We start from the raw sequence: 14618 nt of genomic DNA, 5'->3' as shown, positions 1-14618 counted from the left end.
CTGGGCAAGTTGCTGTATGTATTTAATACATTCTATTAGTGAAATGTCCTGTTGTTATTATGCATTTAATTAGTGTACATGTGGTTCAAATACTGTAGAGGCCTTACAGTTCCAAGACTATTTTTTAGGCTAAACCTGCTGACACCATTGAAATTAGAAATATTTGCAGGAAAATTCTTTGGATAAGAATCTGTTTCTGAATGTCTTTGCTGAATCTCCAATTTAAAGTAACAGCAAAAAGGCAACATCCTGTGCTCATTCACTCCCTCTGCCTTTCCAGTGTAACTCTGCTTTCTGCTGTGGTGTTCTTGTAGTTATACTTTAAGTGTAGGGTAAGGTTAGGTTTGTTTCTAACTTCATGATGTAATTACCTGTTCAGAATTTTAATCTGATGAGACAAGAAGTTGTATATCACATTACAGTAATAATTAAAAATAAGCCCTTTTATTAACTCTGTAGCATAATCATTTTAAGGTTTGAAAGTATTGACTTGAACATATCAAAAATTCTACCAGGAAGATTATCAGATACTTTTCCTGAGAGAAGAAAGACACTACGATGAGTTAGATTAGCTGATAATGACTGATTCTCTGTCTGTGACCTCCATGCTGCTTTTTTTGGATGGAGGCACTTCTCATAATTGTAATGGATGAAGAGGATCCTCTAAAAATGTGGTGTGAACAGGATTTTTTTTTTTTTTCTTATGAAGAGGTACACTAACAGACACTTCTTGAAAATAAAATCCATGGTGTCACACCAAAAACTAGATAATACAAAGTAATCAAACTTGTTGATAGAGTGTTCTTATTTTTAAATGCCAGACACCAGGTGTGTGAGAATATGCCCTCGTGCAATGAAGTGTCTGTGACATTATTTATTTAAAGCTAGATGATTGGAGCATGTTTTTTTCAGTGATCACATCTCATTTTCTCGAGTGCCCTGCTATGTGTAACCTTGGAACCAACCCCTGTTTGTTTACAGGAATAGTTGAGGTGTGGGGTTTTGGATTGGTGTGTTTTGTTTTTTTTTTTTTTTTTTTCCCCTCAGACTATGATCCCCCAGGGTAAATAAAAATGAGGGCTAGGTGAAAACTACTAATGTACTGTCTTTTCCTAATTCAGACTTCAGGTCCCAGTATCTTGTTCAGCATTCTTATATAACACATGACAGTTCTTCTGATCTTGTTGCCAAGTCCTTTTTTTGTCTGTATGGCTTCATTTTAATGAAATTCAGACCCCAAAGTATAACATATAAAGCCTTATCCATTATTTAAAAGATACAAGCATATACTTTCTGGAATTTGTAATGCAGATATCAAGAAAATCCTACAAATAAGCATCGATTCCTGCAAGTTAAAACCAAGCCAGTATATCTGCTCCCATATGTAGGGCAAAAGAATCTGAGAAACCTTTGGCTTCTGTAATGTGTCACATGGCTTAGAGAACTTAATTTCTAACTTTATTGTATATGAAGACAAAGAGTTCTTCCCTATTCCTATATGCACCTGAGAGTACAGATAAGACAGTGATTATTGTGATAGTCTTTTAGCTGTGACAGTATATGAGAAAGGGAATGTAATAAATGCCCAGTACAAAGGCTGTTGTAATATTTTTTTTCCCCAACCCACCTTACTTATTTTTTCTCATTCATTTTTCTTCTGTTTTATCAATGCATCCTAATTCTATAAATACCAACTGTGGTTGAGTAGAAGGTTCTGTACTGCAGATGACTTGTCAGTAATTGCAAGTGAATTTCTTTGCAGTCTCTTCTCCTCCTGCCCTTTGCAGCCAGTCAGCAGCTGTAGAATTGGAGGCATGTGAGGAGTAGATGAGGAAAGTTGAATGTACCCTTGGGTGCTTCACCTATGTTTGTACAGGGTAGTTTGAAGCACTTTAAGCTGTGATTTAGGGGAGTGGGAATATGTGAGCTGCTAGGCTAATAGCAGTGCAGTTCCTGGTTTCTTTTAAAGATTGTCTTACCTTTCATACCACTCCTCAAAACTGAAGGAGTACAAAGCCAGCTGTTCCCTTATCATGGAACAGAAATGTATCCCTTATATATACTTTTTGTTTGCAATAAGCTTATAGCATCTCTGAGTGCCGAAGAACATGCACTTGAGGTGGCTGCTTGACTGCTTTCCTTCAGTTTCACAGGGACAAAGGGTTTACATGCTGCTTATCCTTCCACTCCTAGTCAGCCCAGGATAAGGAACTTGTTGCTTCATCTTGCTCAGTTTGTTTCTCCCTGCAGCATAGCTGTAAGGTTGCTGCTTAGGCATTGCCACATTTAATGCATCCTTCAAGCTGATAGAGCCAACTGACTCTTTTTTTTTAGGTGATTTTTTTTCATGTCATTTAACAATGTTCTTCATATAGATCATTATCCTCACACTGCCCCTTGATGGCTAAGTAAAAGGAACAACAGATTCCTTTTCATTAGCTGTACCACATTCTGAGGGAAAGAAGTTCAAAAGGAAAGCTTTAGTTGAAGTTGCCATGAACCAAAGCATCCACTCACAGCCGGTTCAGATACAAAGCTGAGATTACTGCCAGAAGTTTTAAAGCTACAGAGTTAGGAACCATTCAACTCATATTGAGCCCCAGACTATTCTGTAGGGTACACAATATGGCTTATAAATTAGATCCTATGGCCATTGTTGTACAGTAATAGTTACAAAAATCATTGTGGTTTTGTTCAGTGGTCACTAATGCTGCCATGGAATTGCTGCAATAGCTTTGATTACTTGGAATAGCATTTGTGGAAGTTTTAATGGCATCAGCCTATTAATATATCATCTCACTTGAGAAAGCTGACCAAATCTTCATCTGATCTAAACCGGTATGGCTCTCAGTGAGTGGAGCTGAGGTAGAGTATATCTGCAGAGCACCAGGCAGGACAGCTGTCCAAACGTGCATGATCACTGGGTGCAAGGTAGGAGTCTCTTGTCCTCTTCCATTCCTTTCTTTCAACAGAAATCCACAAGACTTGTAGGCCTTCTACAGGTGCAGAATAAATTACAGAAGTTGTCATAGGATATACTTCAGCTTTGATGACCAGCAATCCATTTCATGAGTAACAAATTGTCCAAAATAACAGCATATGGATTCTGCTGGCTGACGTTTCCGATGGAGTTGCAGAAGAGTGAAGTAACTTCATGGTTCATGTGATGGTCTGAGGAGTGAAGTGGATTTTGTCCAAAGAATGCTGAGCAGGGGATTCAAACACTTTCTGAATATCATAATCTTTCCTTCCTTCTCTGTCTCCCTCCTCCTCATCCCATGAATTTTAATGTGTTTGGGTTTTTTATCCCACTATGCATTTTCTATTTAGTCTGCAAGTGTTCATGTCTTCACCTATGTAGTTAACCTGTCCTATCTTGAGGTTGGAGGTGCTAATACACAGCATGTGTGAAAGGATAAAAAACCACAACTTTGATCTGCCAGTTCTTGACTGTTTGATGAAGCCTCTGCTTTTGAAATTCTCCTCTATTCTTCTGAGAAGCTTGAGACAATGTTTAAGAGGTGACCCCCTGTGTGTGTGCGTGTGAGGTGAGGTGGAAATCACATTTACTGTCTTATATCTGGATCTCAACATCTCCCTTCCACTCTTCCTTTATAACTGCTTTGGAACCTGCTTGTGCTGCTTACCAGAAACACCCAGTTGCAGGCTGATAGTGTTATCCATGGTTTTGGCAGTGGGAAATCAGCCAATAGCCTGTAAGGCTTTCCAGTCTCAGTGAGATGAATTTGGGAGATCAGTTTAGAGAACATGAAAAAAAAACCTTTGAGAAAGTTTAACAGTACGCAGTTATCATCTTAATATTAGGAGTGGGTGAACAGGAACGTTAGGGAAAGCCATAGTTTGAGAAAAGGCCTTCAGCAGCATTTTATACACATGAGGACAGGCATAATTAAAAAGAAGGCAATAGGCCTTGGTTTAAGAGTGGCCTGGAAAGCCTGCCTTGGACTCCCTTATGGAAAGCAGAGAGTTAAGACTGTGGTGTCTGATACTGCAATTCATGAAGTCATTAACGCAATTCATCCCAAGTTCTGCATGGGCGTCTTTAACAGATGTCTAGTTTTATTCAACATTTTTTAGGAGGAAGAACAGGCATGCTGGAATAAAGAGAGGGCTGCCCCAGAACCCATTCATTCCTGTTGCAGAGAAAAGAAATTATTTTTCTTTCAGAAGACTTGGTCTATGCAGTGAAGTGGTCACACATTTATTTTGTCACTTGGATTAAGTTTCTATAACAGGTCTATGCTCATAAGGATGTAAGTTCCTGGCATTTTTCCAGTTATCAATACTGAAATATTAGTGATTGAGCATTTACTGAACGCTATTCCTCAAATGCAGGGTCTCCACAACATCTTGTTGCATTCATGGAATTCATTTGTTTGCATTATCTGGCTAACTGGTTCTTTTGTATTGCCAAGGTGATGAACAGATTTGACATTTAGCTGATTACTTCACCAAAATTAAACAGAAAACAGGGCAGCCATCCAAAGTTCCTTTCAGTGTGAAAGCTAATTATAAAAATGCTTTGAGCAGCAATTTCTTTTTGGATGTTAAAGTGCTTTTATTAGATTGTTCCCCTGTCATTTTAAAATTTATTGCTAGACACTTATAAATGGGGTTGCCTGCTGAAGCAGAATTATTTTATTTTCTATATTTAAGATGGGAGAGGAAAGTGTATGGGGTAAATCTTAGGCTGAATTTGTTAGTATTTTGCATGAATCTGAATAGAAAGAAGAAACACTAACAAACGTTGCTTTTCATGGATCCAATATACATGTTTTATCTTTATGCTGCGTAAAAACATATATCCACTTCTATTTACCATTTAGCAACTCCCAATTTCAAAAAACAATTACTTAGCAAACAGAAAAAATCAAATATTTGATTTAAAAGTTAAGTACAGCCTTGTATTGTTAGAAGCTTTTATTTTATAGTGTAGTTATAAACAATCAGTGGTGGTGGAAAAATCTGTGTGCTTCACCTGCCTTTCATAAGCCATTACATGTTCTGCAACAGCATAAAACTACTCTCAAGTCATTTTGTCGAGGTCATTGAATAAGAATTGGCCAAGTGAATTGTAACCAGTAAATTTCAAGCTGAAGAATGCTACATCCTGTTATCAGATCCTAGAAGAAGTTTCTTGTTGAAGTAGTTTTTGAATGCCTTGGAATATATTTAACTTTTTACACTGACTGTTGTTATTAGCATCCTTTGGAGCCCAGACAAGGTGTGATCTGGGGAGGTTTCAAGGTGATAAAGCTGGGGGTTTTTGCATATGATATTGTCTAGCACACTTGGGCTACTAAATCATCTTGTGAGGACATATATTAATTCTTGACTCTGAGATCTATTAATATACCTTGAAGCCAAGTGAATTATGTGAATCTGCTGTTTCAAGCTGTAGAATTCTGCCATAACTAGGAGGAAATATTTTGCTGTAGGTAGATTAATGTTGAAAGCTTGTCAAGGAAAAAGTTTAACGCTGAAAATTTATTCTTCCTCTTCTTGCCAGTACTTGAGCTTCTACACTAAATCCCATTTGTAATCTCAGGAAAAATAGAGATCTAATTTCTTTTGTATTTATCTGTGTTATCAGAGTTCCAATGATATAGTCTATTGTCTATTAAAAAGTGCATCTCCGTGAATGATCTTCCAGAGGGTAATTTTTACTCCCATCAATCTGAGAGCTCTTCTTTTAAAATCCAGAAACTGTCAGTACTTATCAAATAATTTAATTCATGCCCATTGCAGAGTAATTAATTAAGATAACTCAACATTCTGTATTAATAAATAACAAAACTGAATAAAAGATTTGCTAAATACCCTTTGTGGTGATAATGCATAGCACTTAACATTCATGTCCTGAGGAAGCTTTGAGTAGACAGAGGGTGCAGTTTGAGCAACAGACCTAAGAAAGAGTCTTTGTGAATATACAACATAGATGTGGGTTTGTTTTTGTTTGACTATTTATTTCAGTGCTGAGCCTTCATAACTCTTCTTCATATCTATAAAGTATACAAGTAACAAATACAATTGACCCCATACTTTTTCAGAACTTCAGATAAAAAAAACAAATCAGGACATTTTTAAAAACCATTACTCAGTGAAGTTTTGTAAAAGCTCTGAGCACTTGTAAACTTCCTATAATTACATTAGGTTTATTAATGTAAAGTTTTTAATTAGTGAATTTATGTGAATTTGCCATAAACATGCTCATAATTAATTACCTAAATCTTCATGCTTTCTCCCCTTTAAGCACATCTACCAACCTGCTTGACAATGTGGTGAATTATTCAGGAATCATGCACTGGCTTTGTGATGAGCTCAGAAAAAAGTGGCAAAAAACTATGTACGTGAAGAACTTACTGTCCACTCAGACTCAAGTGTCAGAATGGGACACAGTCAGACAAGAGCCTAAATGAGGCTGTGATATAGCAGCAGTTAGCATTTGCTTATCAGAGCTTATTTTGGGATTAATGTTTAACGTGAGTCATCTGTCAGAAAAGACTTGTTTGACCAAAATCAATTCAGCAGAAACATTAAGGGAGAAGGAAATGAAAGACTTTTTGCTGGTCAACAATTTTTTATGCTGAACTTATTTGTATTTGCTAAATTAAAACTTCTTATGTCATAAATGCCACCAAGTTCAAGTAATTTTTGAAAATAAACTGAGTAGTTTAGCCACAGCCAAGAAAAGAGAACTGTACACTTATCTTTGGTTGCAAAAGTATTTGCTGGACTATTTCCAACCTATACCCATTGTTTTTCCATAGGTTGATGGGATACTGTGCCTTGCTGACATTCTTACTGATAACAGCCATTCTGAAGCTACTCATGCAGAAGCAGCAGCAGTAATTGCACAGATCACGTCTCCACATCTCACGTTCACTCAGCATCTCAGCAGCTTTCTGGAAAATATGGAAGAAATTGTAACAGCAGTTGTTAGTAAGTTCTTTATGGGACTTCTGACTCTTTCCAGTTAAAATAACACATTGGAGTAGAGCTCTCTTTCATTAGAAATATTCCTTAGATAATGTTTGTCATTCTTTCCTTAACAGATGAAAGAACTCAGTAATTTTTAATTCTGAATTAGAGCATTCTGTAGTTACATAATATTTTTTTTGCTCCAGTCCATAGTTGAATAGAATTTATGGATATTTGTCAAAACAATATGTGTGAAATTCTACCATAAGAGACACAGGAAAGACTCAGCAAAGAATGCTCATCCCATGTTTGTCTGCAAAAGATTAGTTTCTAATAGTTGCTGACCTTCATGCCTGTTGTATTTCCTTAACTTGCTAGAACTCAAGCTCACCACTGCATCTGTATTTGTATGATACTTCAGAGGAAAAGTACAGTATGCTATAATCTATGGGCATTGTTACAATGAAGTAAAAGATCTGTCTTTAGTGTCTAGGACTCTGATCTATGGTAAAATGAGGCAAAGGTATAAGCAGCTTTTTCTTAACCTGAGTCAGTGAGGGCACTTCAGAAAAATAGGACTATGAGTCTCAATACTTTAAAAAGAGAGGAATCTCTTCTTTCTGGCACTGTAATAACTGTAATAGTATCAATACACCTGGATATTTTTTTTCTGAGCTCCATGATTACAGTCAGACTACAGTACTTCAATTTTCATGCATGTTGGTTTGGGTATTTTTTTTTGTTTGTTTATTTCTTTTTTTTTTTTTCACTAGAACAAGAAAAAAGTAAACTAGTGCCAGTGTTTGAGGAGTCTGCAGTGGGTGGGAATGATCTGGGGTGTACTTAGGCATTATTTGATATGCCCAAACAGAACTAGTGCTGCAGAAATAAAGGAAACAATTTATTCCTGATGATCAGAGTATTCAGCATCAAATATTGGTGCTTGGGTTCTGGCCTGAGCCTGCCCTGAATCCATTGGGTGGAACTAACCTGTACTAAGCTTGGTTTTGCTGTAGCTAGACTGCTAGTGACACCTGACCTGACTTACTTAGGATGATTTTCCTGGTTATTACAGTGTACCACAGTCAAGGACAGTCTGACCAGCCTATCCAGAAGGCATTAAAAAGTAGAGCATTTCCCCAGTTGTCACTGTTTAAGTTCCACAGGAATTTTAGCAGTATAAATTCTGCTCAAGAAATGTGAGCATTAAAAATAGAACATGTATGACTTTGGAAGAGCCATTTCAGTAATCACACATCAGTTTCCTTGGAATATTTATAACGCAGTAATTCAATTACTGTAATATGTTTAATATTTAAACCATGCTGAAATTCAATTACCAGGTGATTCAGATCTCAGTTAAAATACATATGTGCAAGGAATTAACAGGTATCTGTGTTTTCAGTTCTTGTTATTGAAGCTGGAAAATATGTAGGACGATGTTTGATTATAGAGAAATAGGTTTAGAGATAGGCAACATGTTTATATAGCTTGTTCTAAAGAATAGGATAGATAGCAGAATTATCCTCTTATGCATCAGTTACTGATAGCCTTTGGCCTCCTGTATTTCTTTTGATTTAGTTATATGAAGCTTTATGTCGAGCAACAGTCAGTGGACTCCCTGTAAGATGCTATGTCAGGTAGACCATCTCATTAATTAGAGGAACACTAGAAACGCTTCGTGTCTAGTTTCATATTTACCATCTTCTCATACTTTTGTGGTTCAAATGAAGGTGTCTAAAGTCAATATTGCTTATAAAGCACCTAACAATGTGACAGATGATCAGGTGGTCAAGACCACCAACAGCATCCTGGCTTGTATCAGAAATAGTGTAGCCAGCAGGACTAAGGCAGTTATTGTCCCCATGTACTCAGCACTGGGGAGGCCACACCTCAAATACTGGGCTGGACTGTGTCCAAAGAAGTGCAATCAAACTGTTGAGGGGTCTAGAGAAGAAGCCTTATGAGGAGTGGCTGAGGGAACTGAGGTGGTTTAGCCTGGAGAAAAGGAGTCTCAGGGGAGACCTTATTGCTCTCTACAACTACCTGAAAGGAGGCTGTAGCCAGGTGGGGCTCTGCCACTTCTTCCAACTATCAAGCAATAGGATAAGAGGAGATAACCTCAAGTTATGCAAGGGGAGGTTTAGGTTGGATATAAGGAAAAATTTCTTCCTTAAAAGGGTTGTCAAGCCCTGGAACAGGTTGCCCAAGGAAGTGGTGGAGTCACCATCCCTGGAGGTATTTAAAAGATGTGTAGATTTGGTGCTTAAGGACATGGTTTAGTGGTGGACTTGGCAGTGTTGGGTTAACAGTTGGACTTGATGATCATAAAGTTCTTTTCCAACCTAAATGATTCTATGTTATTGTATAATTGACAAAATTAAGATGATTTTCTTTGTTTTGTTTTTCATCTTAATGATTATGAACTTGGTCTTAGACACTAGGATTACTCATGCAAGTTGCTGATGCTTAAATATTGCTTTGAAACACCTGAACATGTTTTTTACAATGAAGAAATGACTTTTACTCAACTTATTTTCTGCATTCCTAGGACTGTGCCAAGAAGCCTCATCTGGTGAAGTTTTCCTGCTGGCTTCAGCAGCTCTTGCCAATATTACTTTCTTTGATACTATGGCTTGTGAAATATTGCTCCAGTTAAATGCAATGAAGATACTTCTAGCAGCATGTTCAGACAAACAGATGGTGGATACTCCGTATTCCCGAGATCAGGTGAGTGGTTTCTCAGCAAGATGCTGCCTGGGCACCTTTGAATGAAAGTCAGTGGGTTTCAGCTCCATGTCTGGTCTGACATGGTCAGACCTAAGTTGCTTTCATGTCTACTATTCTTGCTGTTTTTCAGTATATGGCTCTTTCTTGCTTCTGTTCCTTCTTACTATGAGGATTATGAAATATGACAGCTTTTAATGTAATTTTGTAAAAAAAAAAAACAAACCAAAACCCCAAACCTGATGTTTCATATTTCTAAGATAGTTGGAAATGGCCAAAAAGTGACACAGAGGCCCAGAGAGGCTGTGGAAACTGTCTTTGGAGGTATTCAAAACTTGACTGAACAGAGCTCTGATGCAAAGAAGTTATATATGGATACTGCAGCCTAAATATACAATTGTCAATTCAAAGATGAATTAGCTCCAAAAGCTGAATAAGGATCTGATCCTCAGCCCATTGACGTCGGCGGGCTCTGGATCAAGTCCTAACTGCATGGTAGATGGTTTGCAAGTTTTACTGCCAAATACTGCTGATGTACTTTTGCATTTCCTTTCCTTTTTCACCATTTTTTTTTTTTTTAAGTAAAAAGACACAGAAAATTAGAGGCCTGCACTAACACACAGGTGAAGTCTGAGGCACTGCTTACCTGGTGCCTTGGTGATTAGTTTTGCCTCAACATTTATGAGGTCTGAGGGTTCCAGTAGTTAGTACTAAGGGATGGAGGTTGCTGGTCAGCTCTTTTAACCTACTTCTGTTTGGAGACATTGTAAATATAGCTAAAAGTCCATCATTTAAGCCTTGCAAGCTTATCTCTTTCCTATCTCTGAATGCCAAAAGTTGGTTTATGGCAGACTTGGGATCCCCACTGTCAGAAAACTCTGTGTACCCTTCAACAGGAGTCAGGCCATGGAAATCAAGGCACAAAAGACCATAGAAAGTGATTATTGGTGTTCTAGAGGTGTTACTAGGGCTGCTTTAGCTTATATTAATAGCACTCAGTAGCTTTCCAGCTTAAAAGTGTTTATGAAAAGGTGGAGTTGATCTGTAATTACTGTATTGCTCTTTGGGCAAAGCCAAGGACATCAGCTGTGGTGTTTGACATGGTTGTACACTATTATTACACATGTACAATTCTTAATGTTCATTTTTCTTTCCTCGTGTACAGTCTCATAGTTTTGATTTCCCTATTTATTGATGTTCTCATCTTAATTCTGCTGTCAGCTTTGAGTTTTCAGTTTGCTCCGTGGGTAGCATAGCAAGTATGAGGAAGGCAGACATTTAAAGAAATATGTCTAACTTTATTAGGTAACAGATTAGTTCCAGGCCTTTTGCAGCTTGCAAGATGTCTCATTAGCTAGAGGAACAGAGAACTGAATGGCTTCCTTCCAAGAACTGAGGAGATTTCATCCCTAATAACTCCTTACATTCCTTCTTGGAATGAAAAACTAGATCAGAAAGGTGTGATGTTTTCTGGGTTATGCTGCAGTAAGTTTTCAGAGCTGACTATTTCTTATTACCAGAGCAATGGGGACTATAAAGTCCTATCTTGTGTTCTCCTGTAACTGATGTTCACCCTGATGTTCGGGTGGAATCTGAATGCTGCTCATCTTGGCTTTAAGAGCTGTCCGTGTTGCTAGTGAAACAGTTTTGGTAATGCAACAGCCTTAGAAGAAGTCTTCCCTCAGATTCCTGGACACGTGAGTGATTGAGTGGGTTGCTCACCTTTCAAAAGGATAGTTGCCTCTGTGTTATATCAAAGGGGCAGAGTGTGTCTGCCAATAAAATAGTTTTATGGAATATTTAGCTTTTTAATTTGTTCTGTGCCTAGTTGTTACAATGAGGAAAACACAGAAAAAAAGAAAAAAGCAACACTACAATACTATATTTTATAAGGGTGTCCTAAATTGCCATTTTGGCTTTTGATACATGTCCTTTGATTCCTTTTAGGTACACAATACAATTTCTAACTTTCCCTATCTATCTATCTATCTATCTATCTATCTATCTATCTATCTATCTATCACCTCTCTATCAAATTATGTCCCAGACAGTAGATATTTGTCAAAGGATATGTTGCCTATAGTTGAGTAGATTTGGAAAGTTTTTGATTCAAGATTTTATTCTGGAATCTACAACGCTGTGGGATATTTTTTTTATGAACTGTTGTCCATTCTGAATGATCAAGCCACCCTGGACAGTAAAATAGATTAATTAGAATTAAGCTATAGGAAATGTTGAAACAATTAAACAAAGTAAAAATAAGATTCATAGCAAATACAACAAAATGCAGTCTTGTTATCATAAAATGTTATAAAAGAGACCCTCAGACTTAAAAGCCCTATTTTTCATACAAACCTTTAAGTAACACAATAATCCTCTAGAAATCTACCCCGAATTTCTAAATACATTACTACTTTATCACTACTGCTGATTTAAGAACATTGTAATTTCTAAAATAGACTTAAGCATGCTCACTGGAAGTCAAAAATGGGAGAAAGTTGGCTGAAATGCTCTCCATGATGGTCTAAAGAAACAACATTCTGCCCAGGAGCTGGAGGTCAGATGCATTGTGTGTTGCCTGTAGAAAGTATTTTCCTGCTCCAGCACCTCTAATAGTTCCTGTCTTTTGCCTTGTGAGAAGCTCTTGTGTGCAAATAGCAAACTTTTCTTGCCTTCACTTTCTGAAGACCAACTTCCTTCCTCTTTCATTTCCCAGGCAGTGTTAGATTAGATCAGACATGAAATCTGAAACTGAGAGACGTAATGATAAACAAGATAATCATTGTCCATTTTATAGAAGCAAATATTATTGCTGTAACCAGCAACATTACAGTGAGATTCCTCAGTTTTATAACAAAATACTTTGTATAGAAGTAGTCAGACAAAGCAATAATTTCCAGATACCTTAGCCTTTAGTTTTGGGCCAAAATGATTATGAATGTGCCATGTACTTTTTCTTGCTGCAGATACTTATTTCCAGGATAGCAGGGTTTTTGCTTCAAAGGACCATCAAAATATCCTTTCAGAAGGCTTTGTGTCTAAATTAAGCAGCATAATGTATACAGTCAGATGTCTTAATGGAGTTTAAGCATTCCATTTAAGTCAGAAGAAGGGTTTAGCCCAAACTCTTATCATTCAGGGCCTTTTTGACTTTAACCATCCTCTTAGACTCTACACGAAAAGCTATGAAATATGTATGTTTGTGCAGTGTGTTTATGTATAATAAAATTTTTCTCTTTGCATTCCCACTTGTCTCTTCAGTGTTGCTCGTATTCTCACCTTACCTGTGAAGTTGAGGAGGTAGAGTCTAACAGCTTCTGATCTTCTGATATTCAAGCAGACAAAGAATTAATGTGCAGTGAACACATCAGTTTTAAAGTGGTTATTTCTAGGTCTGAAATCAGGGAGTTATGTTTCAAAGAAGTTTAAGGTGGAGAAAGGCTTTTAAGTTGGAAGGACCAAACAGAGATAGTGGCTCCTTTTTTTTTTCTGCTAAATTCTTTCCTGTTTTCTTGGTGTTTGGGAGATGCTGCAGGCTCTGAAGCTGAGACCTTCCGTCTCATTTAAGATTTGAAACTCAATATTATTCTTCCTCTAGCTTCTACATCCTTTTTCTCTGCTCTTCCTTTCTTTTTTTCAAGGCACTTGCTTTTTCCTTTTGTTGCCTTTCCCCCTGCCCTTTTTCCTCTTGCATGGCAGGTTGTAGGGCCAAAAGGAGAACAGAGACAGATTTTACTTTAACATTTAAAAGTTCTCTTTTTTTTTTCTTTTTCAAATGTTGCCTTAACACCCAGTGAAAGACTTTGAGAACAATGTTTTTAATGAGAAGAATATTAACAGGTCTTTTAGATTTCTGTTGAAAATCTCTGCCTGAATGAAAGGAACATGCAGTCCTACTTCTCACTTTGAGTTTCTTGAATACTGTGGAATTTATTGCTCCTTGCCAACTGTTTTGTCTGTTTGTTTGCTTGTTTGTTTGTTTGTTTGTTTCTGCTTGTTGTCATGAAGACTGTGGGATTCCTGACTGCATTTTGATAAATTGCTGTCCAAATTTTCCTGTATGTATGGAAGCCAGTAGAGACTAACAAAACCAGAAATTTCAAGTACAGTTTGGGCAGTGCAGCCCATGTTGGGTGCCTGTCTTTCTTATATCTGACAAGAAGTATTAAACAAAGTCATTGCTGGTCAGGGAGGAGGCAGCTGATGAAGAGACAGCTTTTTAAAGCTCTCTTCTTGGAGCAAAAGAAGTACGGAAGGGGGAGCTCCCCCTCCCAATTGGATCAGGAGAGGAATATCCCTTCCACTGCTGAGCCATCAGCTGGTCTTTCCCACAGCAGAAATGCATGGGATTTCCTGGGCTCAATCACCTATGGCATATTACACAAGCAGCCAGTGACAGGGTTGGGAGCAAAGCTTGGTGTAATGCCTCTGTCAAGTCTGACTTCAGTAGACCTGAGCTTCATGTCTAGTTCTTAAAAATTATTTTCAAGATCAGCTACCAGTAATATTTAACAGTCCCAACTGGTTCAACAGCTTGCTCACAGATCCATTCTGCAGTTCAACACACCTTTTGAAATTTACATACTGTGGGTAAAAATGCAACACAAAGACACTACAGAAGAACAGCTAGGTCATAAAAGGTCATCTGCACAGTCTTCTTGCCCAGGTCTCTATTATTACCCAGCTCTGACCATAGAATGATGAGTAGGGGTGTGGTTAGAATTGCCTTCCCCCTCAGTGTTCTGCCTGTGATCTCTGGTTGGTAAACTACACACCAACACTCTGTTATCTTTTCCAGTGTTGACTAGGTCACACTCAGAAAACATGTTATCAACTAATATAGCTAGAAAGAGAAGTGATAAATTGCATAATTAATTTAAAAACCTTGAGAAATTAAACAAGAAACAAGACTGTCAGTAACAGGTACAAGAAAGAGAATTAGGCCAAAA

General features: G+C 37.5%; 1 protein-coding gene across 1 annotated transcript in view; it reads left to right on the top strand.

Moving 5' to 3' along the window:
* INSC (inscuteable homolog (Drosophila)) overlaps window positions 1-14618 on the top strand; it is an 89333-nt gene that overhangs the window by 63131 nt on the left and 11584 nt on the right. The window contains exons 7-8 of the mRNA XM_008936448.1: window positions 6792-6963; window positions 9494-9672. Coding sequence (XP_008934696.1) covers window positions 6792-6963; window positions 9494-9672 — 351 coding nt within the window. The remainder of the gene's footprint in view (window positions 1-6791; window positions 6964-9493; window positions 9673-14618) is intronic.

Source organism: Merops nubicus, unplaced genomic scaffold, assembly GCF_000691845.1.
Source record: "Merops nubicus isolate BGI_N331 unplaced genomic scaffold, ASM69184v1 scaffold2083, whole genome shotgun sequence".
Lineage (NCBI taxonomy): Eukaryota > Metazoa > Chordata > Aves > Coraciiformes > Meropidae > Merops > Merops nubicus.
The sequence above is the reverse complement of the archived record's forward strand: the minus strand, read 5'-3'. Positions and strand labels throughout refer to the sequence as shown.